At 39.3% G+C, this 25,646-nt stretch overlaps 1 protein-coding gene and 1 long non-coding RNA gene across 2 annotated transcripts; one reads left to right on the top strand and one right to left on the bottom strand.

The window, feature by feature from the left end:
* Positions 1-564: 564 nt before the first annotated feature.
* Positions 565-3,472, top strand: LOC113010486 (GTPase IMAP family member 4-like). The gene is made up of 2 exons (XM_026149561.1): positions 565-795; positions 1,637-3,472. The coding sequence occupies exons 1-2, from the start codon at positions 663-665 to the stop codon at positions 2,698-2,700; spliced, it is 1,197 nt and encodes a 398-aa protein (XP_026005346.1). The 5' UTR covers positions 565-662; the 3' UTR covers positions 2,701-3,472.
* Positions 3,473-10,882: 7,410 nt separating this feature from the next.
* LOC113010488 (uncharacterized) lies at positions 10,883-18,327 on the bottom strand. Its single transcript, XR_003270350.1, has 3 exons — positions 18,278-18,327; positions 11,531-11,609; positions 10,883-10,966 (listed from the first exon to the last, which is right to left on the bottom strand). It is a non-coding gene; the product is annotated as an uncharacterized LOC113010488 (long non-coding RNA).
* Positions 18,328-25,646: the final 7,319 nt, after the last annotated feature.

Genomic DNA, 25,646 nt, shown 5'->3' on the forward strand with positions numbered 1-25,646 from the left:
TGAGAAAGATTTATAAAACAGAAACAAGTCTTGTAGTGGACAACAGTCTAAGTCAGCGGTCCCCAACCCCTGGGCCTCGGCCCGGTACCGACTCACGGACTGTGAGTCGTTTGGTACCGGGCCGCGAGAGTTGAGAATCAGTTGTGAAATGTATAGTTTTCAGGGCTTTTATCGGTTTTCAGCGTTATTTTGTTATCGTTTTTATCGTTAACTCTGTTTTCCTGGGTCTTTTCACGTGTGTTATGAAGAAATTCTTTTTTTCGGTACCGGTACTAGTTTTATTTTGTTGTATTTATCCGCGACACCTTAAAGGCCGGTCCGTGAAAATATTGTCGGGCATAAACCGGTCCGTGGCGCAAAAAAGGTTGGAGACCGCTGGTCTAAGTCATCAAAAGGTCATATGCAAACTTATATCATTAAAAGCTTATACTGACTACTAAGTACAATTTTCCATTGACAAATAACTTTTAATAAACAATATTCAGGAACAAAAAAAAGATTTATTCACATAGTAGTTAATGCAGACAGATGCTGATTTCTGAACACATTTGAGTCCATGTCCGGTTTTAGAACAATCAGCTTGTAACGGAAATAACGGGGCCAAACTATAATTTCATTTTCACTCTGTGTTCAGTAGAGTCATTGTAGGTGTGGTTTGGCTCATGCTGCCTGTTGAAGAAGCTGCAGCACAGTCTTTGCCTTTCACTTCTTGCTCCACTTCTGTTGGCTACACAACACTGTTTAGACTGAACATCGACAGAAGCAATTACAACCCAAGCATGGCTGGCAAGTTCGGTAAGTCATCATGTTAGTCATGTTTTCTAGTGTTACAACAGTGATCATGGCTGATTTAAAATCATGGTTGGTTGGCAGGTAGGTCGATAGATTATAAAAACAAAAACAAGATCATTGAGGTTAATATTAGACACAGACCTGTGATGGTTTCAATAAATGTTTTAAGTCTGAAAGAGAGTAGGTAGAAGCTTAATGTTTATCAAGACCTACCCCATTATACAAAAATGAACAAAAAATAAAAACTACAAAACTACTTTTGCACTGCCTACATTTTCATTAGCTAATAATAATAACAAGCAATAATAATGGGCAATAGGAAGACAAAGACTCACTGTTCTCCTTTGGTCATTATTATTGTCCATAGTGCTTCTTTCTAACCATGTCAACGTGCTCCTTATTTAAAATTAAATTTAAAGTCTCTGAGACAGCAGTTTGTGAATTTAGCTCTGAGATGTGGAAGAGAGGTCATAACTTTTGAATGTCCATTAAGATTCCTGCTATTAAATATGTTATCCACTGTAACATTCTAGTTACATGGTTCATAAGTGTGATATTTACAAGCCATTCGTGATTATATCGACCAGAAAAGAAAAAAAGGATTAATTGCACTTCCTGATAGCAGAGTGTCAGGGTCATTACTGAGAATGACTCTGATTTCACAGGATCAACAGCAGAATAGAGACTTGTGACCCATCTCTGTAGATGTTGAATTAACTTTTGACCATCTACCAGAACATTTGTAACCTAAAATACAAACCCCAAACCCGGTGCATGATCAGGTATATGTATAATAAGTACAATATATTTCCTGCCATGCATTCTTTCTGATCTTTCTACACAGATTTCTACACAAATGATGAGATGAGGATTGTGATGGTGGGGAAGACTGGAATTGGGAAGAGTGCTACTGGAAACACCATTCTGGGCCGTGAGTGCTTTAAATCCAAGTTCAGTCCCATATCTATGACTGTAGAATCTTCCAAAGGAAAAGCTACAGTGGATGGACATCGCGTTGCTGTCATTGACACCCCAGGCCTGTTTGATACCAGGGTTGATGAAGAGGAAACTCAGAAAAATATATGCCAGTGCATCTCCTATGCTTCTCCAGGACCCCATATCTTCTTGGTGGTCATCAGACTGGGCAGATTCACTGAAGAGGAAAAACAGACGGTGCAAAGGATTCAAAAAATCTTTGGCCACGCAGCAGACAAATACAGCATGGTTCTCTTTACCCATGGGGACCAACTTGAAGGCACCACTATTGAAGAGTTCTTAGAAGGAAGCTCAGACCTTCAGGAACTCGTGGCCAGATGTAACGGTCAGTACCACGTCTTCAACAATAAATTGAAGGAGCACTCTCAGGTTACTGAGCTGATCCAGAAGATCAGAGAGATAGTCCAGAAGAACAGAGGAAGCCACTACACCAACGAGATGTTCCAAAAGGCTAAGAGGGCGATTGAAGAGGACAAACAACGCATCCTGAAAGAGAAAGAAGAAGAAATACAGAAAGAAAAAGTGAAAATGGAGAGAGAAATACGGGAAAGATATGAGAAAGAGATGCAGAAATACAAAAGACAACTCCAGGCTGAGAGAGAGAGGGAGAGGAAGGAGAGACAGGAGGAGAGGAAGAGGGAGAGAGAGGAGAGAGAGGAGGAGAGAGAGGAGGAGAGGAAGAGGGAGAGGAAGGAGAGAGAGGAGGAGAGGAAGGAGAGAGAGGAGAGAGAATGGGACATGAAGAAGTTAAAGGAGAAGTGTGAGAGAGAAGTGGAGGAAGAAAGATGCAAGATTCAGTCGAGATATGAAAATGAAGCCAGAGATGAAGCTGAGAAGTTTAATCCATTACCTTTGCTGGTTGCAGGAATTAAAACACTTGGGACGGTGTTAAAATTTTGGCTTCGAATTTAAATTTTCACTCATGCATTGAATGACAGTCAGGATCTTTTTATATAGAAATACATGACTGCCGCTCTGTATCATTGTTTTAAACTTTTTCTTAGCGTTCCCTGCCTGTCTAGACTTCCTAGCATGATGTTACAGATAGCAACAAGTTCAAAAAATGTAATATTTTGGGAATTATATGTAAGGTTCCCGTAAAAAATTTTCAATCTTCTTTCTGAAGTTTTGAAGCTTTATCGTCTTTTTTTTTGCTACCTGTTTTCAAACAGCAGATCCAGTGGACATATTGAATTTCCTTTTTATGTTATCTTAGTCATTTATTAGTTGAAGTAGAGTCTTACTGTGGGCTTTTGGGACATTCAGTATTCAGTCATTATTTTAGTTAGAGATATCTATATGTATGTATCTTTGTAACTTCTCTTGTTGCCAATGATGTTGTTTTTTTTGTTTGTGAGATTTACTTTTCTTCACTTTCTTGGTGAACGAATCCATCTTTGCTCCAACTTTTACCTTCCCCTTGACTCAGTTGTTTGCGTTGCCTTTTTCTTCACATGTGTGACTCGCAACCTGACAATAAACTTAGATTTGTGAACTTTGTGCCATGACCTCTAGAACTGTAAGCATTTGTCTGTCATGTGAAGGCTGTGTGCAGGCAGGAGTGGTGATATGGAGGACCCTAAGCGCGGGCGGGCATATGGACAGGTGTAGATCACGACAGGACACAGAACTTCAATACGCAGAGGGAGCAATCACAGAATGGAAAACAGGAGGGAAACACAGCTGGGGCAAATCAGGCCTAACGACACAAAGGAAGCAAAACCAGACACATTAACACAAGACTATCAAAGTAAAACAGACTGAACTTATAGACACAGACTCACAAGCAGGCTGTCACGGTCCTGGGTCTTATGGCCCAGTGTTTTGAGTTTTAGTTCATTTTGATGTTTATAGTATGTTTAAGCTCATGTCTCCTATGTTCATTTGCTTATTAGCTCCCCCTTGTGTTTTCAACCCCTGTGAAGTCTCCCTTGCCCTTCGTGTGTTTCATGTCTGTTGTCTTATGTTGTCATGTCTGCCTCTCATGTTTCCCGTTTTATTTTGAAGAGATCTCGTGTTTTTATATTATGGATTATGTTTTGAGTCTTTTGTTGTACTGCTTCCTGTTTCCCTAGATTTCAGTTATGGTTATCATAGGTTTAGTTCTTTGGCCTTGTCATATGGCTTCCCTGTGTTCCATGTTATGTCTACTGTGATGTTTTGTACCATGTTTCAGGTTCCTATGTTCTGTCTCCCCTGTTGCTGTTAAGTTGCATGTTTAGAATTCAGTCAGTGTGTTTCCTGTTTTACTTTGTAGGTCCATGCCTCATGTGAGTGTTTCTAGTTTTGTGTCCCTGTTTCGTCCAGCCTGATTACTCCCAGCTGTGCTCCCCTTCTTTGTCTCATTCCCTCGTTATCCCTCTGTGTATTTAAGCTCTGTGTTTCTCTTTGTCAGTGTGGTAGTCTCCCTCATAGCTGTGTGATTTTTTCCCTGTGGCTCCTTGTACTTTAGTCTTCCCAGTTTAGTACTGTTTTTTGTGTCTCGCTTTATGCCAGCATTAAAGCTGTGTTTTGAGTTTACATTTTGTCTCCGTGAGTTTGCGTTTGGGTCCTCTCCTGCCTGCCACACAGCCGAAACATGACACAGGCACGGCAACAGAAACGTGGGAACAGGGCAGACACTGACTGGACATAGAATGGAGGGAATAAGGAAACCAAAACCTGAGAACTACATAATCAAACAGCAAGAACTGGAGAAAAAATAGAAATGCAAAACAGAAACCAAAATCTTCACAAAAATAAACTAAGAAGAGAACACAAATACAGGGTACAAAACAGAAACCACTGGGTCAACGACCCAGGAACCCTAACCTTGTAACCTAGTTTTCTCCTTTAAAATAAATTTGTGAGTCAAGGTCATAATTCAACTGAGTGTTGTTCTCAGTGTTGCTGGTTAACTTTAGAATTTTATTAATATAATTCTGGAAAACACAAAATATAAAAATTACAGGTTGAATAGTAGTATCTTAGCTTCTCATTGTTATTTATCTACTGCATCATATCCTGATCAAATTACTGCCACAAGCAGTAATTTGATCAGGATGTGAAAAACTCTACCTGTCCCTGCTGAATCAAAGCAGAAGCAGAAAGGTTTCTGGGTTGCATGATCACTTTAACCAGCTAGCCATCCTGTTATCGGAGGAACCAGTTAGAAGCTATTCTCAAAGCAGCTGAGTAGATTTTATCTCAAGTCAGTGAGTAACAGTAGAATTTTGCAGAACACTGAGAAAGATTTCTGACTGTTGATGGTCTCATTGGTCATCATATCCACTGTCTTGTCCAACAAGAATGTAAAAAAACCAACCCCAAACCCTTTTGTTTTCTACATTTAAGACTCAAATTCAAATTATAGATTTGACTAGCAGATGAAGACAACAAAAGCAGAAAGGGGCCCTGAAAGACACCAGTGCTGGTGCAGGAAGACCAAGAGCCAAAACAAAGATGGACCATTGAAATATTCTCCTCATTCTTCATAGAAAGAAGTATGAGGAGTACAAGTAGAATGGTGCCGATAAAATACAATTACGTAGTAGATAAGCAAAACAGAATGAAAGAAATGGAAGAAACACCTAAAATAATACAGAAAGCAAAGGCCATGAAAGGAGGAAGTTCAGGAGGAACAGGGTCAGGTCTGGGGCAAAATGTCGCAACAGAGTAATTGTTGGAGTGAGTTTGATAAAAGTTGTCATTGTTGTGCTTAAAACTGTAAACCTTGTCCTGAACTGCATGTTCAGATATTTTTCTGTCCCTCCCCTACATCTAGGATGGCGGGGGATGCTATTAACTATAGTGTTTAACTGCAGGCACATTGCATGTAAGAGTCTGGTTTCCTCATTTGATAAGGAAAGTTTACTTCTTGCCATTTATGGGCTCACCTATGCTTGTATATGGTGAACCATTTAGAGGAGTTAAGCAAGGGATGTGGTTAAACGACCAAGAACCAGGAAGTCACGTATACAGACACACACACACATAAACAATCACTCACATGCTCGCACGTGCATATATACACACACACACACACACACACACACACACACACACAGTGCCTTAACTTTTACAACGGGGGACTGTGTAATTGTGTTCACTGAACAAAAAGGCTGCAAGGGGAGGCTGGAATTTGGAGTTGTCTGGGATCAGGTGAGGAGCTGGCAGCTCTGAATCCTGACCGGACCGACTTCCCTTGCACAAGTAAAAACCGATTGAGCTCTGATTGTCTTGCTTTGTTCATGGGGATGAGTCTCTGAGCCAGCGAGGCCTGCGAGTGCAGACCTAAAGTAATATTCTGCTTTTAGTACCGTATTTTCCGGACTACAAAGCGCACCTGAATATTAGCCGCACAAGCTAAAATCAGGGGAAAATCCTGTTTTGTACATACATTAGCCGCACCTGACTAAAAGCCGCAGGTGTTTCAATGTTGACTTATCATATGTAAGAGAATATGCACAAAGCGAATTGTCAGGAAAGAGATGGCTGTTTGGAGACACACCCCTTTTATTAATATTTTGAAAAACAAGTTATGGGTACATATTTGCACAACTTTTTAGGTATATGTACAAGTAGCGGTAATTACAAGTACAAAACATGTGCTGTGCTTCATAAACGAGTAACAAATGTAGTACATAACAATAACCTACAGCACACCAGAAAAATAGATTCAGACTACCTTTTAGGCTCAGGTGGATGGATGTATGTTTTCACACTTTTCCACGCTGTCAGATTCCACCGGTGGAGTTGAGCATAACTTGCTTTTCGCAAGTTTATTGCCGCACACCATCCACGACTCCCGCTGAACGCGTAGCGCTACTTTGAAGTTTGTTTTTCGCGCTACTTGTACGGCACTATGTTGCCTGGCGGATGGACATGTGACCAACATACCACTCTTGAACCCCGATACTGTGTGTCTGATCACATGCCCTTCCGCCAGGCAACGTAGTGCCGTACAACAGCGGAACAAACAAAACAAATCGTCTTACGATATGACAAAAATCAGGGATAATCCATAGAAAAGCCGCACCTGACTAAAAGCCGCAGGGTTCAAAGCTTGTGGAAAAAGTAGCGGCTTATAGCCCGACAATTACGGTAAATCTTTTTTTTAAAAAACTAACGTTAGCCTACTGCAACAACCTTGTTTAAGTTGTGGTAGCTACCTGGGTTATGTGCCAATTCAGTATATTTGATGTAGTATTGCTATGACTTATTACTATTAATGAAGGCTACATTAACAACCTGCTAGCTGCAAATAATCATGTACTGATACAGAAATAGTTTTCTATAGGAGATCACTGCAAAAGGTCCCTAATGTCCACCCTACTGTTACTCATTTTATATTAAGATTTAAAAATCTAATTGGTATTGGTATGGCGAGTAGCCTTCAGTAATAGTAATAAATCACACAGCAATAGTACATTCATGTAGTTTTAAAAAGCACGACAGTATATTAAGTAATCCAAAGTATTCAGAATACATTACTCTCATTGAGTAACTTAACGGAATACGTTATAAAAAAATTACATTTTGGGGCATGTATTCTGTAATCTGTAGTTGAACATATTTTAAAAGTAACCTTCCCAACACTGATGACAGTGCAGATTCCTGACATTTTGTGTAAATTTAAACATGTAAAAATTTGATTATTTCAAATGAAAAACTGTGTGAAATGTTCTAACCATTTATATAATGCATATTACAGAATGTAACACCTGCATTATGTGAAAAGAATGGCTTTGATTTTCCCACCCCATTTCATTTCAGTGCCACCCTTGGAAAGTTTCTCTGGTTTTCTCTCTAGCTGATCTCCTCTGTCTGTATAGCCCTCAGAGAGCACTAAGATCCTCGGGCCAACTGCTCTTAGTGCAACCTAGGTCTCGGCTGAAGACCAGAGGAGACCGTGCTTTTGCCGTTGCCGCACCCAGGTTATGGAATACTCTTCCTCTTCATATTCACGCATCAGATTCCATTCAGTCTTTTAAATCACGTCTAAAAACGTATTTGTTTAACCTGGCATTCAAGGCTAATTAGGGTAATTTACATCTGGCTTTGCATTTAGATTATGTAATTATTTAATATTTTATTTATATCTGTAATTTATATTTTATATTGTGATATTTTTTTTATCTGTATCATGATTTTACTGGAAAGCACTTTGGTGTACTTCGGTCTTTAAAATGTGCTATATAAATAAATTTTGATTGATTTGATTTTCATTTAGAAATTTTGTCTAGAAAATGACCTGGGCTTTGGAGAGCTTACCAACTATATTTAACAATAAACAGGCAGATGTTACTGTTCTCTAGAAAATTCCTCCCTGTGTTGATCAGGTGCTTTGATCAACAAACTTTTTCCCAGTAAAAGTTTTAATGGTGAGTACAGGAACAGTGCTGCTGTTTTGGACATGAAAAGCACGTTTTCTTTCACTCTACCGGAGTTCACCGTCTCAGTAACGGCTCAGTCTTTTTGCTCTTTGCGGTGTGTGTACAAACTCTGGCTACATGTTAAACTTTGCCAAGGTCATCAAAACTGCTGCTATGGTGTTATCAATGTTTCTGTTTAAAATTGGGGGGTTTGTTGGATAATAAATGTTGTCAGACTTTTTATTCACCCGCTTCTAAATAATTTTGTATTGCAGGCCTGTTTCAGTCACAAATGTGGGTGAACACAGCTGTGTTAGGTCCATGGCAGTAGTCATCAGATTTAGATTAAACTCATGATGGAATTTGGTGATCTTAAACCTTTTGGAAAGTGGAGATGAAATCAGCCCTCACATCTCAAGTAACATCTCCCTGTTTACTGTTAAATACAGTTGGTAAACTCTCCAAAGCCCAGGTCATGTGATCACAGCCTGTCCCACACCCCCAAATCTACTGGTTATTACTTTGGAGCAAGTTCTATCCTTCCTTCACCTCTATACCAGATCTTACAAGTCCACTATTTACTTAATGCTACCCCTACCCCTAAACAAACTACACAAACACATCCTGTGTGTTTTGTGATATTTCCTGATCTGTCAGAAATGTTTTTCTATTTTTTTCAAGCAGACTTTAAACTCAGATTATATGTTTACAGATAATCACAATAACATAAGGGTAAGCAGACTTTAAAAAGTCTAGAGGTGTGCGAGCTGATTGACCTGAGGCGCCAACCAGAGGGCAGTGGGCCAAACAGGTGGTGCAGTGGGTCATCTGTGATGGCCCTGGTTTTCCTGAGACAGGAGGATCTGGCCTGTATAACCTCCAGGGGTGGCAGAGGGCAGCCAATGATGTTTTGGGGGTGGGAGTCTTGATTACCCTCTGTGCAGCCTTCCTTTTCTTAGCAGTGGCCCCTGCACACCAAACACCTAGACAGTAGGAGAGCATGCTCTCCACTGAGGACCGGTACAAGGCAAGCAGCAGTTTCCATGCAAATGTCTTTTCCTTGTCCACAAAACACATGTAGACTGATTGAGCAAACTCAGTAAAGAGCTCGTCCAGTGTTCCGCAACCGGGACAAAAACTGAAAACCACCAGGTAGTGATTGGCTTACAGCAACACCAGACTGAGACAGAGTCCAGAGCCAGATCTAGCGGGTACATTTCAACTTCACGTAATATATTCCATATCCTAATCGCTAGTCTTGGTAGCCAGGGGTCTGTCCAGCAGGGTCTCCGCCCCTGGCCGCAGCCCAGCACACAATGCACCTGACCCCTATAACACCTCCTGCAGGTGTTGGACCTGCAGGAGGGTGGGCCCATGTCCCTTTTCCAGGCTGTCCCAGCCAGCCCACAGAGATTATGGCCTGCCCACCAGACGCTCACTCCTGGGCACCCTCCACGGGCCTGGCTCAAGGGCAGATCCTGGTAACCCTATGCTGGGCAACTGTAACCTGGATATTCTGCTCATTGGGGTTTTTGAATCACTCTGTCTGGTCCCTCATCCAGGGCCCATTCGTCATGCAAGACCCTACCAGGGTACAAAAAGTCCTTGGCAACATAGCCTCTGGGATCACTGGGACATGCAAATCCAGGGATATAAAATAAATTAAGAATATAGAATGGTGGTTGAGGATACAATTCCAAAGATGTATGAATCTACTTACCAAGGCATTATCATTCACAAAATTCTTCTTGCTGTACATTCTTAATTCATTTCGTATTTGTGCTGCAGTCAGGTTGTTGTGTATCAGCACTTTAAAGCCTAAGCTTGTGAACACTGTGTTCAGAGCATCTGTGCCACATAGAAAAGAAACAAATGAAGGTATAGCAGTAGATTACAAAACCAAAGAATATCTGATCTGTATGTGCAGTAATTGTTGCAGGTCTCAGTGCTTCTAGTTAAAAAAGTCCTACATAAATCAGGTCATGATATGGTTTGAAGGTAAGAACTCTACCTGCATCCTTCTGAGTTCCCCTTTCGAGCACGTAGACATGTTTCAGTAGTGAAGGTCTCATTATTGATGATCACACATAAACCATGAGACGTATGAGTCAAAGTGTAGTATTCTGACTACAGGACACAAACAAAGCAAATGTGAATTATTATGTTTTTACATTAATATAAATGTTAGTGTTCCGACAAAAGAATGAATGAAAGCCTCACCTCCATTTGACTGGAGCCGTCTTGTGAGGGAATCAGAGAGAAACACAGTTACACATCCAACCAGAATATGATCTCAGACACAACATTTCTGTGTGTGTAATTACCATGCTGAAGTAAAGAAGCTTGGTCAGGCTTAGGTAGAAACGGAGTGTTCTTCAGCTGAGGGAAAGTAGTTTGCATTTTTTCATCAGTTTGCAGGAGGTTCAGAAAAGCTCTGCAGGTATCGTCTCCTTTATTCATGATCTTATCCACAAGCTCAACAATGTGTCCCTCCACATCTTCCCTGTTGATACTTTTAAGGTTGTTGTAGTCCTCATCAGTGATCAGCTCCTTCTCATAAACTTTGTTGAGGATCAGCCTGTAGTCTCCGGACAGAATCGTTTGGATGGCTGTTTTATTTCTCCTCACAATGTCTTTGGCAGACATGCTGAGTCTGCATTACAGAACGCTTACACAGTTTAAGTTTGCAACAGCAGCACAATACAGGTTTTATTTTCTTAAGAAAGTCTTCATTTCAAATGTAATAATTATTGCATGTTGCCTCTTTCAGTGTCCTCGAGAGTGTACACAGATGATTCAGTGGCCCTGCTTCACTGCATTATGTTCTGCAAATGAATATACAATTCCTCACTCAAAGCAAATAATAAATTCTTCTGTAAGCTACTGTGTTCACTGAAATAACTAATAATGGCTGAAAAGCAAGGCAATCATTTTGCAATGAATGTGAATATTCTTTAATGATAATTTCACGTGTGCCCTTTGAAACACTTGCTTAAATTGTACATTACAACAACCTGTTGGGAACAACTTGTTCAGTACATAAACATTGATGCCGTAATACTGCAAAATCAGACATGGTTGTAATTTCTATTCAAATGTAGTTGTATGAAATGTATGATAATCTGTTAACCAAATAATTCAGATCTTCTGTCTAAAATGTTAAGTGACAGACAAAATAATAATACTAATGACAAAAAACACATTTTGTCTATATAACTGTTTTGTGCACCTTTAGCACCTGTCAAAGAGGAAAAAGGCTGGAACTGTAGTGTATAACTACTCTGTAGTCTGTAAATGTTACACACGTGGAGATGTGTGTAACATTTACAGGCTTAGCTATATGAATGAACTGACCTCCTTCAGCTTATTTTTGAAGATGTGGTACTGACCATTACACCTGTAAATGGCTTCCACCAGGCCTAGACTTTCTTCTAAGAATTTTTCAATTGAGGTTCCTTCAGGTTGGCCCTAGTGGGGTACAGAGAACCATGCTTTATTTGTCTGCAGCATCACTAATGATTTAATAAATCCATTGCACCATTTGCTTTTCCTCTTCAGTGTTTCTGCCAAGTGTTATGACTGCCAAGAAGATATGGGGTCCTTGTGCCTCCCTGTGACTAAATGGCTGTTTTTTATAAAAGGATTTATCTGTAGAAACTGCACAAAATCTGATTAAACTCAAAAATCACTGTTGTTACACTGGAAAACACGACTTTAACACGATGACTTACCAAGCTTGCCAGCCATGTTTGGGTTGAAATTATTCCTGTTAAGACCTACCTAACGTACATACATTCTCTACTTAAGTAAAGTACAGATACTAGAGTTAAAAAAAAAAATACTCCAGTAGAAGTTGAAGTACTCTCTATTTTGTGTTGCTACTTGTAGAGGGTGACTTTGCCTCTAACCTGGAAAATGTGTACAGTCAGGGGTTAAAGAGGGATTCAGCACGTGGTGAACCCTAAAATTAGTAGTGGCTCAGTGTGGGGAAAAGAATCCAAACTCACAATAATTTCTATTGAGAGTTGTAGTAGATTTTAGTATACAGGCTGTGATCAGCTGGTCTCGGCAGTTACTGCTCTGAGGTTCATTGCCCTTTCAGGGCTCTAGAGTGCGACCAAATTTTTCAGTGGTGCGACTAAAAAAAAATATTTGGTTGCACCTGTGCGACCAACTGTTCGGGTAGCAAAAAATAAATAAATAAATCTGCAACCTTCCCTGTGGTCAACAACAGACACACATTATGCCCCTATCGTGGACCAAACCAATCAGAGATAGTAAGGGGCGGGACCTCTCTGATTGGCCGTGGTCCAGTTGAAAGTGCAGGTGGAAGTGGGAGGTGAGTAGCTTGAATAAAGCGATATCAATTCATTAAATCCTGAATCGACTTTTAAATAGAACTGTGTTTTGCCAGAAACGCCAGATTCTCAGATTAAAGCTCACAAAACCATTTCAACAACAACCAAACAGCAAATGAGAGCAGGTACACGGACTCCACACAAAGACGTAAACACAGAACGGACCGACGTATCAGAATCAACTTTGTCTTTCTCGGCTTTCTCACCCGACGGCCCGTAGACGGACACGCTGTCGGAGCTCAGCGATCCTGATGCGTCCGGTCCGCGCTGTGTTTATGTCTTTTTGCGCTGATCCTGAGCTGCAGGTTTTGTCTCTCTGACCAAAATTCACCGAGCCAGCAGCAAAAGAAGCAGCAAACTGCGCTTCACATTTGATCAATGTCGTCATGAATTTTGCTGTTTTGCTTCCACGACTATTAAAATCACACTTCATCAGAATCAGAAAGGGTTTTATTGCCAAATGTTGAGCAGGTTTACAACATTAGGAAATTGCTGCGGTGCTTCAGTGCAAACATACTGTCATAAAAATATAAAAATAAGAATAAGAATTAAAGTGCTAAGTGGATAGATATATACATGATATATACATGAGTGCAGGTGGTGATCAGTGACAAACATGGAATGATGCAGTGAACACAGCGTAGGGTCATGCACAGCTAGCTCTCTCTCTCTCTCTCTGTACTTCAAGAACAGTTTCCTGTCTCCAATCTCTGTTTTCTGTATTATTCATTCGCTTATTACCCACCAGTGTACCGTTGTTTACAGCGCTGTCGGCTGCTGTCCTTTTCTTTTTTTCACTTAAATGACCTCGGACAAGAAAGCCTATTTTTTCTGTTGTTCAATACTGAAGACATGTAAACTTTATATGCAGAACATTGTAGAATATTTTTAAGGTTATCTGCTATAAAAAGCCAGACCAGGAAAATCTCCTTCATGTTTTTCTGTGTTTTATTCTCAGTTACTTTCACACAAAGGCATCTGCTGTGATGTTCACAATTCTGATGAAGTCAGTACTGATAAATGATCAGAATTATAATATTTCTGACTGTCTGAGGCTAAGTTGAATCGAATCGGGACTTTGAAAACCGGAATCGAATGGATTATAGAAATCAGTGATGATACCCAGCCCTAGTGAGCAGCCTGGGCATGACAGAAGTGGATGTAGCTGTAATAGGAAAAGAACTATTGCTAACTTTTCTGTTAAGTTAAGGCCTGATCCTTCTGAAATTCATAGCCAGTGCTCTGACACGGTGTCATCAATCTTTGAAAGCTGAAAAAGCACAGTGTATCCAGAAAAACACATTATATTATATGAATTATTATAAAATTTGTGTGTGCCTAACTTTTGTACCGGTACGCCTAACTTTAAAAAGTTAGGCGTACCGGTACACCCATGGCAAAAAGTTAGTCTAGAGCCCTGCCTTTGTGGATGTGCATTACAGAATACAACCAGATGTCAGCAGATGTTTCACAGTTATACTGGCTGATTTCCATCCTCAACACTGACAGTGCACTGTTTATGCTGTCTTTTTTCTAAATGGTATAAAGTTGGTATGAAGGTGAAATTCAATGAACGAATCTAAGTATCATCACCTTTACTCTCATCTCTGCTACTCTTTATGTAACCTAACTCTGCCATTAAAACACAGCCACTGTGCACTACTCACAGACTGTTCTTTACTTTAAACCCATCACAGCAAACTAACCTGTTTATTCTGCAGAGGATTTTCATGCAGCCTTTAAATAACACAGAGAGTCTACCTTAGTTTGTTTTGCAGCAGGTTTCACAATATGAAAATCATAATGTCAGATGTACAGGCCTGAAATTTGATTTATAAACACTTGCATGTGAGCTTTAAATTTCCAGTTTATCAAACACCACTGATCAGTCCGTATCTTTAAATCTGACCTCTCTTTATCTCTTTATCTTTCTCCATCTCTGAGTGAAGTTAGCTCTCTGTGTTTTCTCTCCTTGGGAAATACAGCAGCTGGGCCTTTAGCTAGCAACACACGGTGAGACAAACTGCACACAAACAGTTTGTGCGTTTGCTGATGTTTGTTGAGGTGATAGAAATGTTGCATTTGAAATTACCTGAAACTTCAAAAACGTCACTCCTTTCGTGCTAGCTCGTCTACTGTAGGGTTGCCTAGATGCTAGCTAACCCTACGCAAACATAATGTATGGACACCTGCAGTCATTCTGGTGTTGTGCCAAAAGTAATAATAATAATGGTTGTGTCCTGTAATGTTATGTACCAAAACTGCACCACTAGAGGGTGGTGTCGTAAAAAAAGGAGAAGAATAATGCTGCTGACTAGTGATGTGCGATACCACTGATTTCCTTTCCGATCCGATACCAAGTAATATTCAGGGTGGTATCAACAATACTGATCCGATACCGATACTTTGTACAAAAACATTTTATTTATTGTATCTCAAATTATAGCGTCATAATGATTACAGGACATCAGATTTCTTGTTCTTATCACTTAATAATGCAGAGTTCATCATATAGAAATAAAAAAAAACTGAAGTTGTGTGCTATTTGAACACCTTGCCTGCCTGCAGCACTAAAGGACGTCTGTCTCGCCCTAGCAGCACCTGTCCCTGTCCTCTTCTTCAGTTCGCCTCAACATAAGCTCGTCATATTCTGTGATATGATTTACTCTGAGGTGTTTGACAAGGTTAATGATGTTGCCACAACCATACATGCCAACCCTCCCGATTTTTCCGGGAGAATCCCAAATTTCAGTGCCCCTCCCGAAAATCTCCCAGAGCCACCATTCTCCCGATTTTCCACCCGGACAACAAAATAGGAAAATCACATCGCAGAATTCATAGCGCGGCCCAGCCAATTCCAGTTTCCAACAATGACGGCAGCTACTTAGTTTTAATATTACTCTTATTTCTCTTTCTGGGTCGCAAAAAAACTTTTAACATATTTTCAGGTGAGAATGTAGCTGTGTAAACTTCAAATATCTGAGCCGACCGACACATCATTTTCAAACCCCCGCGGTCTTTCACTACTCGGGTTAAACATGATATACAGGTCCTTCTCAAAAAATGAGCATATTGTGATAAAGTTCATTATTTTCTGTAATGTACTGACAAACATTAGACTTTCATATATTTTAGATTAATTACACACAACTGAAGTAGTTCAAGCCTTTCATTGTTTTAATATTGATGATTTTGGCATACAGCTCATGAAAACCCAAAATTCCTATCTCAAAAAATTAGCATATCATGAAAAGGTCCTCTAAACGAGCTATTAACCTAATCATCTGAATCAACGAATTAACTCTAAACACCTGCAAAAGATTCCTGAGGCTTTTAAAAAACCCCAGCCTGGTTCATTACTCAAAACCGCAATCATGGGTAAGACTGCCGACCTGACTGCTGTCCAGAAAGCCATCATTGACACCCTCAAGCAAGAGGGTAAGACACAGAAAGAAATTTCTGAACGAATAGGCTGTTCACAGAGTGCTGTATCAAGGCACCTCAGTGGGAAGTCTGTGGGAAGGAAAAAGTGTGGCAGAAAACGCTGCACAATGAGAAGAGGTGACCGGACCCTGAGGAAGATTGTGGAGAAGGACCGATTCCAGACCTTGGGGGACCTGCGGAAGCAGTGGACTGAGTCTGGAGTAGAAACATCCAGAGCCACCGTGTACAGGCGTGTGCAGGAAATGGGCTACAGGTGCCGCATTCCCCAGGTCAAGCCACTTTTGAACCAGAAACAGCGGCAGAAGCGCCTGACCTGGGCTACAGAGAAGCAGCACTGGACTGTTGCTCAGTGGTCCAAAGTACTTTTTTCGGATGAAAGCAACTTTTGCATGTCATTCGGAAATCAAGGTGCCAGAGTCTGGAGGGAAATGCCAAAATGCCTGAAGTCCAGTTTCAAGTACCCACAGTCAGTGATGGTCTGGGGTGCCATGTCAGCTGCTGGTGTTGGTCCACTAGGCAAGGGCAGGGTCAATGCAGCTAGCTATCAGGAGATTTTGGAGCACTTCGTGCTTCCATCTGCTGAAAAGCTTTATGGAGATGAAGATTTCATTTTTCAGCACGACCTGGCACCCGCTCACAGTGCCAAAACCACTGGTAAATGGTTTACTGACCATGGTATTACTGTGCTCACTTGGCCTGCCAACTCTCCTGACCTGAACCCCATAGAGAATCTGTGGGATATTGTGAAGAGAAAGTTGAGAGACGCAAGACCCAACACTCTGGATGAGCTTAAGACCGCTATCGAAACATCCTGGGCCTCCATAACACCTCAGCAGTGCCACAGGCTGATTGCCTCCATGTCACGCCGCATTGAAGCAGTCATTTCTGCAAAAGGATTCCCGACCAAGTATTGAGTGCTTAACTGAACATAATTATTTGAAGGTTGACTTTTTTTGTATTAAAAACACTTTTCTTTTATTGGTCGGATGAAATATGCTAATTTTTTGAGATAGGAATTTTGGGTTTTCATGAGCTGTATGCCAAAATCATCAATATTAAAACAATAAAAGGCTTGAACTACTTCAGTTGTGTGTGATTAATCTAAAATATATGAAAGTCTAATGTTTATCAGTACATTACAGAAAATAATGAACTTTATCACAATATGCTAATTTTTTGAGAAGGACCTGTATAAGTCACTTTGATAACTTAAAAATGTTATTGTTTGGCTTTTTCAGTGTTTTATTTGTTCGTGAGTAAATCGGTTTGGCTGAGATTAAAGTTATTAGATTAGATTAAATAAAACGTTATTAATCCCTCGGGAGGGTTCCTCCGGGGTTTTCACACAGCTGAATAAACGTCAAACAGAAAACTGATTAAACAGAAGTGTGAGACGGTCGAGAGTTTAAGTCAGCGCCCGGTTATATTTTAGATAGCAAGGAGCAGACGGCAGAGTTTCACTCCACCGAGGGAGCTCATGACGTACTACCCGGCTTTCTTTAGACCGCGAAGGCCGGGTCCTCAGGTGGAAGCAGCGACAACACCTCACTTTTTTGCCACATGTATCACAAACCACGTCTCAGCTGTTTGTGGAGGTAAAATACGTCCGCACATGACTCCAACTACGATCAGCCATTGTTGTGAGTGAGCACGCCAGCAGCTGCGAGACATTTATACAGCCGTATTTCGCACAGTTTCTTATGAAAGGCGGAAGAGGAAGTAGTTCCTTTGAATGTAGACAATCCGAATGATATAGTTTCTTTCCACTGTGTTCCTGTTAATGATAAACTACAAATTTACCCTAAATTACTAAAATATCGATATTTTAATGTGAAAATCGATTCTAGAACATAAACGATTGGTATCGGAGGAATCGATATTTCAGGATCGATCCGCACATCACTACTGCTGACCAGGAATATAGTTAAGCTGGCTAACTGATAAAGGCACATGTAATGCCGGCTTACATTCAACTAGGTTTATGTGCTGTGTTCATTAAAAGTCATTTGTTCCTTGCTGGGGACTTCATTATCAGTCACCATTGCAATACTAAATAAAAGCGCGGGCCCACGATTTTGCTTTCATCTCTTTATATCTCCTGGTGATTAATACACGAGCAGGACTGCCTTTCACGTGTTTCTGTTTAGGCTCAACTCGATTTGATGTTTCAAGGCTCACAGTGACGAACTCCCTTCAAAAACGTCATACCGGAAATAATCAGCTTGTTTTGAATATGTTGGGAGTAAAGGTAAAAACTTGTCTGAAAGAAACTATTCAAGTAACGTAGGTATACCTTAAAACTTTTTTTTACAATAACAAAGTATTTGTACTTACTTACTTCCCACCTCTGCTGTTGTCCACGCCCAGGTTAATGCATGCATTCTTCTTCTTTCCTTTTTTTCCCCTTTGTTTTCAGCTTGCATTCAAAGGTGTTGCACTACTGCCATCTCCTGGGTTTTACTACAACATTACTTCCAAATCCTTAGATCCTCATGATGAGTATTTCTCAAAAAACGAAAAATCACTCCTTTCCCTTCATCATAACATAACCACTCAACCACCTTTTCAAATTTGAGTTCCCTAGTACTACTCATTTCTACCCTCAACAATCTCTTGACTGACATACTTCCTGCAACTAATAAGCACATGTTCAACTGTTTCCATAGCATTACACCAATTACACAAACCAGTCGGATGTTTCCCCATCCTAAAAAGAGTGCAATTAAGAAAACAATGACCTCTTCTTATTCTACTTATAATTATCTCCTCCTGCCTACTTGTTCCTCTATTTCTTTTAACTTCTACTGTGTTTTGTACTCTATATAAATGAGTACAAAACTTGTACTCATTTATAAAAATGAGTACAAGTTTGGCATACAGCTTGATGTCATCAAGCAGTACGCCAAGACAAAAGGAAAATCCAGCGGATGGTGAGTGCGGCAAAGCCGGCAATTGGCACTTCACTCACTCAGAGACATTTATACTGGCAGACTTCAGCAGAAAGCCAGTATCATCATCAAGGACGCCTCGCACACTGGACACTCACCCTGCTGGGATAAGTTGGCCAAAGGAGGAGATAGAAGCCACTGACATCAAGACAAGGAAGCTCCTGACCATGCATGAAGGTTTTCACCCCAAGTCCAGGACCCTGAGGCTGTACGCTAAGCGGAAGGAAGGAGGCCAGGGACTGGTGAGTGTCAGCACCACAATCCAGGATGAGACAGCGAACATCCACCAATAGTATTTTATTTTATTCTGTACAGTTGTGTGCAGTATCTTATTCTTGTTGTATTACAGTGTTCTCTAATCTTTGCATTGTCCACTTTCTGCTGTGACAAAACAAATTTTCCATGTGTGGGACTAATAAAGGTTATCTTATCTTATATGTACAAGGGCTCTGCCTTCACCAAAGAAATTATCATGGTATACACAATGTACTCATAAAATTTGTTGCTTAAAATGCAGCTTTTGAGAGTTTTTATATCATTATTTACAATTCAAAGATCCTACATGGGCACACACATTTTTGCATAGTCATGCAGTGCTGTGATGTCTGCCTGCTGCGACAGGGGGTGCTGCAGCACAGCTTCTTCTCAGTGTGACACCAAAGGCTGTAAACCTGTTATTCCTGCTGTCGAGAAGTACAGGGCACTGTCACTGTCACTACCCGATCCGTACCGGAAACCCGATCGGTACCCCGCATGCGCGAAAGGTGTCTACTTCCGGTCGAAGCATTTTACGATAGTTACAGGTCAGAGTATCTGTTAAGATGTTAAGAATAACAAGTATCTCTTAACATGTTTCCGATAATGAAACATTTAATATAATGTAGACAAAAATAAAAAAATTAAAAGATAGTGACAGATCGGGACTCCCGATCCTTACTGCGCATGTGCAAAGTTAGACCGTACAAATCTGGTCTACCCAATCCGTACCGCGCATGTGCAGGGGTTTCCTCGAACAAGGAGCGGGGGCGGGTCTTGCAAAGTTTTGCCAGGGGGGCAGGTAGAGCATTAACAGGGAGAGGGGGGCACAAAGAAATACTTTTCTTTCTTATTCTCATTTAAAATATCTAGCTTTTATTAAATAATTATCTGAATCTTACAACCAAAGTTTTTATCTGATGTAAAATGTATAGAAATCAATTTGGATATGTATTTCTATATATAGATATATATAGAAATACATATACCAACAAGACAGTGTACATATGGAAAAGATATATATAAATCTTATAAAGTTTGTATCTGTCTTGTGTGAAACTTGTATGAAAAGGATACAAGAGTAAAAACAGATATAAGATCCCTTGAAAAATTATACAATGAAACTTGTATGTTTTGGATACTTACTAAAACAATATATGAAAGTAATGAGAAAGTGGCCACTTTCATGAGTAAATCATATAAGTTTTTACTATTTCTTTTCCATATGGGCACTGTCACAACAGTATTTGTTTTCATTCAAAGTCTTTATGGCTTTAATACCTGGTGAGCCGGTCAAAATGCCCGATTTTGTGTCCCAGTCCAGCCCTGCAGGTTAATACTGTCAGTGTCACCATGCCAGCTGACTGTATTTCATCATCAGCCAGTGTTGTTCTTTATCAATATTACCAAAGTTTACCATAAGGCAGCATATAAAGTATTTACTTGCTTTCAGGTTTTATTCAAATGTTAGTCTTTTCAGTTGTTTCCCCACTTTTTTCCTGTTTCAAAATCAAACACCAGTTTGTGAGAAGATTATCTTCTTTTTTTTAACAGGCAGATAAAGTTTTACATTGGCATTGGCTAATTTGTCAATTGTTTGCTACAAATGTTCGTATTTTAATACTCAAAAATGTTTTTGCCCAAAACATACACTCTAAAAAATATTCGTTGTGTTTGTCGGTAGAACTTAACAAAAAAGCATTTTTCTGCTAAAAAAAGTAAGTTGCCTACATGTACACGTTTTAGTGAGTTGAATAATCAATGTTAGAAGTCAGTGCAACACAAAAATTAAAAAACAGCTCCTTAACTTAAATGTTTGAGTATATTGAATAAAATACTTTTGTCATCAATCAACAACAGAAAATATTAAGTTTGTGTAACATGTAAAAATGAGTTTCAACATCCTTCCTGTTTGAATTGAGACCATTCAGACAGACAAGGGCAACCCCGTAGCATATGTTCGTATCGTGCGCAACAGTTTCTGGATTCTTGTGGCTTCGTGGGAGAAGAGGTGTGTTTGCCCTCGACTGTGTTCGGTGAGTTAAGTAAGTACTGAATTCTAAATAGATGAATTACAAGTTATATTTGTACACTCTAAAATGTCATATTTAAAAAAAACTGAAATTTGATGGTTTTAATCGTAATTTAGCAGAGTATAGTTGTTGTTGTTTTTTTAAGTTTAGCTAGCCGTTTCTTTTAGCTAGCAAACGTTCCTCACAAATAAAAGAGTACAGATACAATTAAAACATGTCACTTGTCAGGGTACATTTGGTTAGCTGATAGACTATGTCGACAGCAGAGCATGTTCAATTTGAACCCGTATATGTTCAAATTAACCGGTCAGTAGCTGCCTGCATTTTTATCATGGTGTCAGAGTAAATTCGTGTTTCCACAAGATGGTCTCGGGTGAGGTAACTAATTACTGACAGAGTAAAATGTGGTGAATTTATCCCTGACTAAAAGTATTTCTATCAATTGTGTTGATGTTCTAAGCTCGACTGGGAATTCTGCCTGAGATTAAAGTTGGTTGACCTAGCAAAAAAAAAAAACAAAAAACAATATTGTGTGTGTGTGTGTGTGTGTGTGTGTGTGTGCGTGCGCGTGCATACGACTTGCATTTGCTTTCTGTAATTGTAAGCATAATGTAAAGTGTGGGATTGTGGCATGTCCACAGTGGTATTTAAATAGTTTAAAAGAAATTTCTCTTGCACATTTGGATTTGACACCTTATTACAAGTTTAAACTGCAGTCTGTAGATGTCAATTTTAAAATTCAATTTTGTTCAGTCTTTATGATTAATCTTTTTCAGTGTTGCATTGTAGTGTTTTAGAGAAGGTTTTATACTTAAAATAGCTTGTTAACTCAAAAGCTTCAATAATTCTTTGCATTACAAAAGGTTGCAGTAAATTTCAAAATGCATTGGACTTGCAAAATTTGCAAGTTTGAAACATCAAGAAGGAATGAGCTCTTAAAGCATTACAGGCTTAAACATAGCCATGGTGGACTGTTTATGCCTTGCCTGTACTGGGATTGTAACTGCTCATTTGAACATATGCTTCTCATAGGAACCGAAAACACACTCCTCACTCATTGGATGACTTCAAGCCTGAGCTGATACAGCGGTGTGTCAGTCGTTTGAATGCAGGAGATGATCCTCTTGAGGAACATAATGAAAATCCATTGTGTGAAGATGTAGCAAATGAAGAGGATGAAGAAATTGGGGAATTGCCTAATTTAATTGAGAAACATTTAGCCCACCTACTACTAAAACTGGAAAGTATATATAATGTACCTCGCAGGTGTATTGATGAATTAGTTGTTACAGTTACAGTTATAGTTCATGTCATTCTCTGATTCAGGTCCTATTCATCAAAAGCACAATTGTGCTGTTGATGAAATTTAGGTTACATTTACTTTTAGTCACTTTATCCTATTGCTAGCAAAGTGGGCATTTAAAGCAGGCCAGTGTGTAACAGTTTAAATTGAAGTTACAAAGATTAAATCTTTATTTCTTTTAAAAACATATTTAAAATCAATATTTGGCACAATGCAAGTCACATAAATGTAATAGTTTTGACTTTTCACCTAATAAACTGTAAGTTTAAGTTTTGTTTTGCTTTTTTTATTCTCCAGAGTTCGGTGGAAATGAAGAGAGAGGTCGCAATCCGTTGCCTGAAGGTGTATCTGAAAGAGAAGGAAGAGGATCTCTTCAGAGAACAGCTGGTAGGTGAATCTCGCATTCTTTTGTGTTTTATTTTTAAATGGCACATAAAATGCTGACATGTTTCCATTTAAACTACCTACTTGCCAGGATGGTGAACAACAGTTCCCAGAAGAAGTGGTAAAGATTGTAGTCACCAGACGTGCAGCAGTGTCTCTCAAAGCTGTCGCTAAAATTGTGATTGAAGGAACAGCAGTCCTGGAAGACCTTGATGTGCCCAGAGTGTGTGCCTTAATGATGGGGCTTATATACACTCTCAATCTGAGCTACCCAAAACAAGTAAAGAACACTAGAGGTATTTCTGGAACTTGATGGGCTTAAACCAGTCCACGGGTAATGTCTGTTAAGTGCAAACTTCTGTCATGAAACGAATGTGAATTGGACTGTAGTATTCCGATGTGCCTCTTACGTTTTTGTATGCAGTCCCAGATGAGTGTAGTTTTGAGAAAAGTTTGTAATACATATAATCTTAGCTTTGGATTGTTCTGTTGTTGAACATTAAAATCTTTTGTCATTTCCTTGATTCTGCGACAAGTTGAACAAGTTGATACCAATTTATGTTAATGTTAATGTACATGAAGTACTTTTTTTTTTTTTAGTCATTTATAATTAAAGGGCTGCTGTAATGTTTCATTTATGTTGTATTGACACAGAAGTGTATTACTTTGAAAATGTTTTGTAATAAAATAATCAATTGGAATAAGTGAAATGGCTTTGTGTGATTTTTAGAAAAGCTACTATAGAAACCTAAACTAATTGGCATGGATAATTGTGAGTAGGATATATGTAAAAAAGTTCGTTGGTGTAACTCAACTAATGTAATTTCTCAACTTAATTTTACCAGAAATTTTAAATTAATATTAGGTTGAATAAACTTAATTATGCTTGTGGAGGTCAAGGTAAATCATGTTGGTTTGTTAAACAAGTTGAGTTAGCCAAACCTAAAAATTACTTGCTGAATTTACTTAATAATATGCAAAATTTGTAACTTAAAAAGCTGAGTGGAAATTGTTACCTTACTTTTTTAAGTTGAGGCAACAAAATATTTTTTAGAGTGTATGTGCACTATATGTCAGTCAAAATACTATGCAAATATTGATGTCCTTGAATGCTGAGTAAACACTGACTGATTGTAACTCTTGTACTTTATCAACGAAGTATCTGAAAACTATTCACCGTAGTGGTTAAAATCTCATTCTAATAAGAGTTAAAAGTGCATTCGGTTATTAGGTTTATAGGATTATTGAATTATGGTTAACGGTTGGTAGAATTTTTTTTTAAACATTATCTGCGAATTACATCTACCACCCTTCTCCAAATCTGTGCCCCTACCTTCCCCCCCCCCCAACAAAAATTTTCTAGACACGCCACTGGACCCAGGACACGCTGGAGAGATTATATCTCTCGGCTGGCCTGGGAACGTCTTGGTGTTCCCCCGGATAAGCTGGAGGAGGTGGCTGGGGAGAGGGAGGTCTGGGCCTCTTTGCTTAGGCTGCTGCCCCCGCGACCTGGCCTCGGATAAAGCGGATGAAGATGGATGGATGGATGGTCTGTGTTAAAATGCAGCCCTACAAAGTGTTAAAGTTTTGTTTCATTTGTGTTTTTCAGTCACAGAAGCCGTTGGAGGAAATTAGATTCTCGTCTGGACAGAGTTGATCTTCCTGTCGTTTGTTCATATAAAGAACTATATGCTATGATTTATTTTATGTTTTGCAGGTGAAAGACTTCACGACAGCTGGAAATCTCAATGTGAAAGGTTTTCTGTAAACTGAGAGATCTAGTACTCACACACAAGCTCCAACTACAGATTTATTTCAAAACAAATAACTGTTGTCTCGTTAAAGTTTTAAACCCAAAGAATTTCATAAAATAAGACTCCATTGTTATGTAATTTTTGTTAGTGCCATTTTTGTTTCATTAGATGCATTTTGTCCTTTCAGATCTCATAGAATAAAAAGATTTCATTGCTAAAAATGCCATTTCAAGTAAAACCAGTTCTCTTTTTCCTGTAAAGTTAGTCATAGCTCAGTGTTTTCCATTTCTATTGTTGCCAAACTGGATCATCCATCTGTTCAGAGCTAACCTGTTATAAAATTTTACACTCAAGCAAGCATGCAGACTGGAAGCTTTCCTTAACCCTGCTTTAGATGAGTATACGCTACCTCCAAGGTTTTAAGCTGAAGGTTTAACCATTTCTCTCACTCCCCTGAGATAAACATTGTGGAAAATCTGTTCCAAAAAAAGCCACACGCAAGATGGACCAAGAATCAGAAACAGATGAACGTGGAAGGAAGAAATCTGCAAAACAAGAATTAAAAGAGATTCAACTGCTATAAAAAGAGTTTACATGCTGTGGGGAACTGTGGGGTCCCTAAACATTTACTTTGGGCCCTTTTTATTATTTTAAAACTGTAAAAGATGGAAATAAACAAATCCTGCTCCGAACAGTCGAGAAATGTGTCAAGTTTTATGCCTTTTGAAAACCACATTGTCTTTTAATCTCCTAGCTGTTCGCAGTAACTGAAACATGGAGCTCAAAGGGGTTTCAAACGTTAAAACATCAGTGTTTACAAGCTATTGTGCTATTTAAATATAGAATATTATTAATATTTGATGAAACTTTGTGTTCTTAATGAAGAACATGTTCTGTAATATTAAATTTACAGTCTAAGTTAAATAAATATAATAAATTTTAATTATATTGTATAAATTAATAAACTAATCTGCAAAGCTAGAAGCATCAGAATTTTGAGGCGTTTGAGTCAGTGAGGGTCAAAGG

The sequence above is a fragment of the Astatotilapia calliptera genome, chromosome 18, assembly GCF_900246225.1.
Source record: "Astatotilapia calliptera chromosome 18, fAstCal1.2, whole genome shotgun sequence".
In the NCBI taxonomy this organism is placed as follows: Eukaryota; Metazoa; Chordata; class Actinopteri; order Cichliformes; family Cichlidae; genus Astatotilapia; species Astatotilapia calliptera.

Excerpts from the sequence above, each read along its gene's own strand:
- LOC113010486 (XM_026149561.1), top strand. The coding sequence starts at position 663 with ATGCTGCCTGTTGAAGAAGCTGCAGCACAGTCTTTGCCTTTCACTTCT. Across the intron at positions 796-1,636 it reads AAGCATGGCTGGCAAGTTCG|ATTTCTACACAAATGATGAG; the intron begins GTAAGTCATCAT and ends CTTTCTACACAG.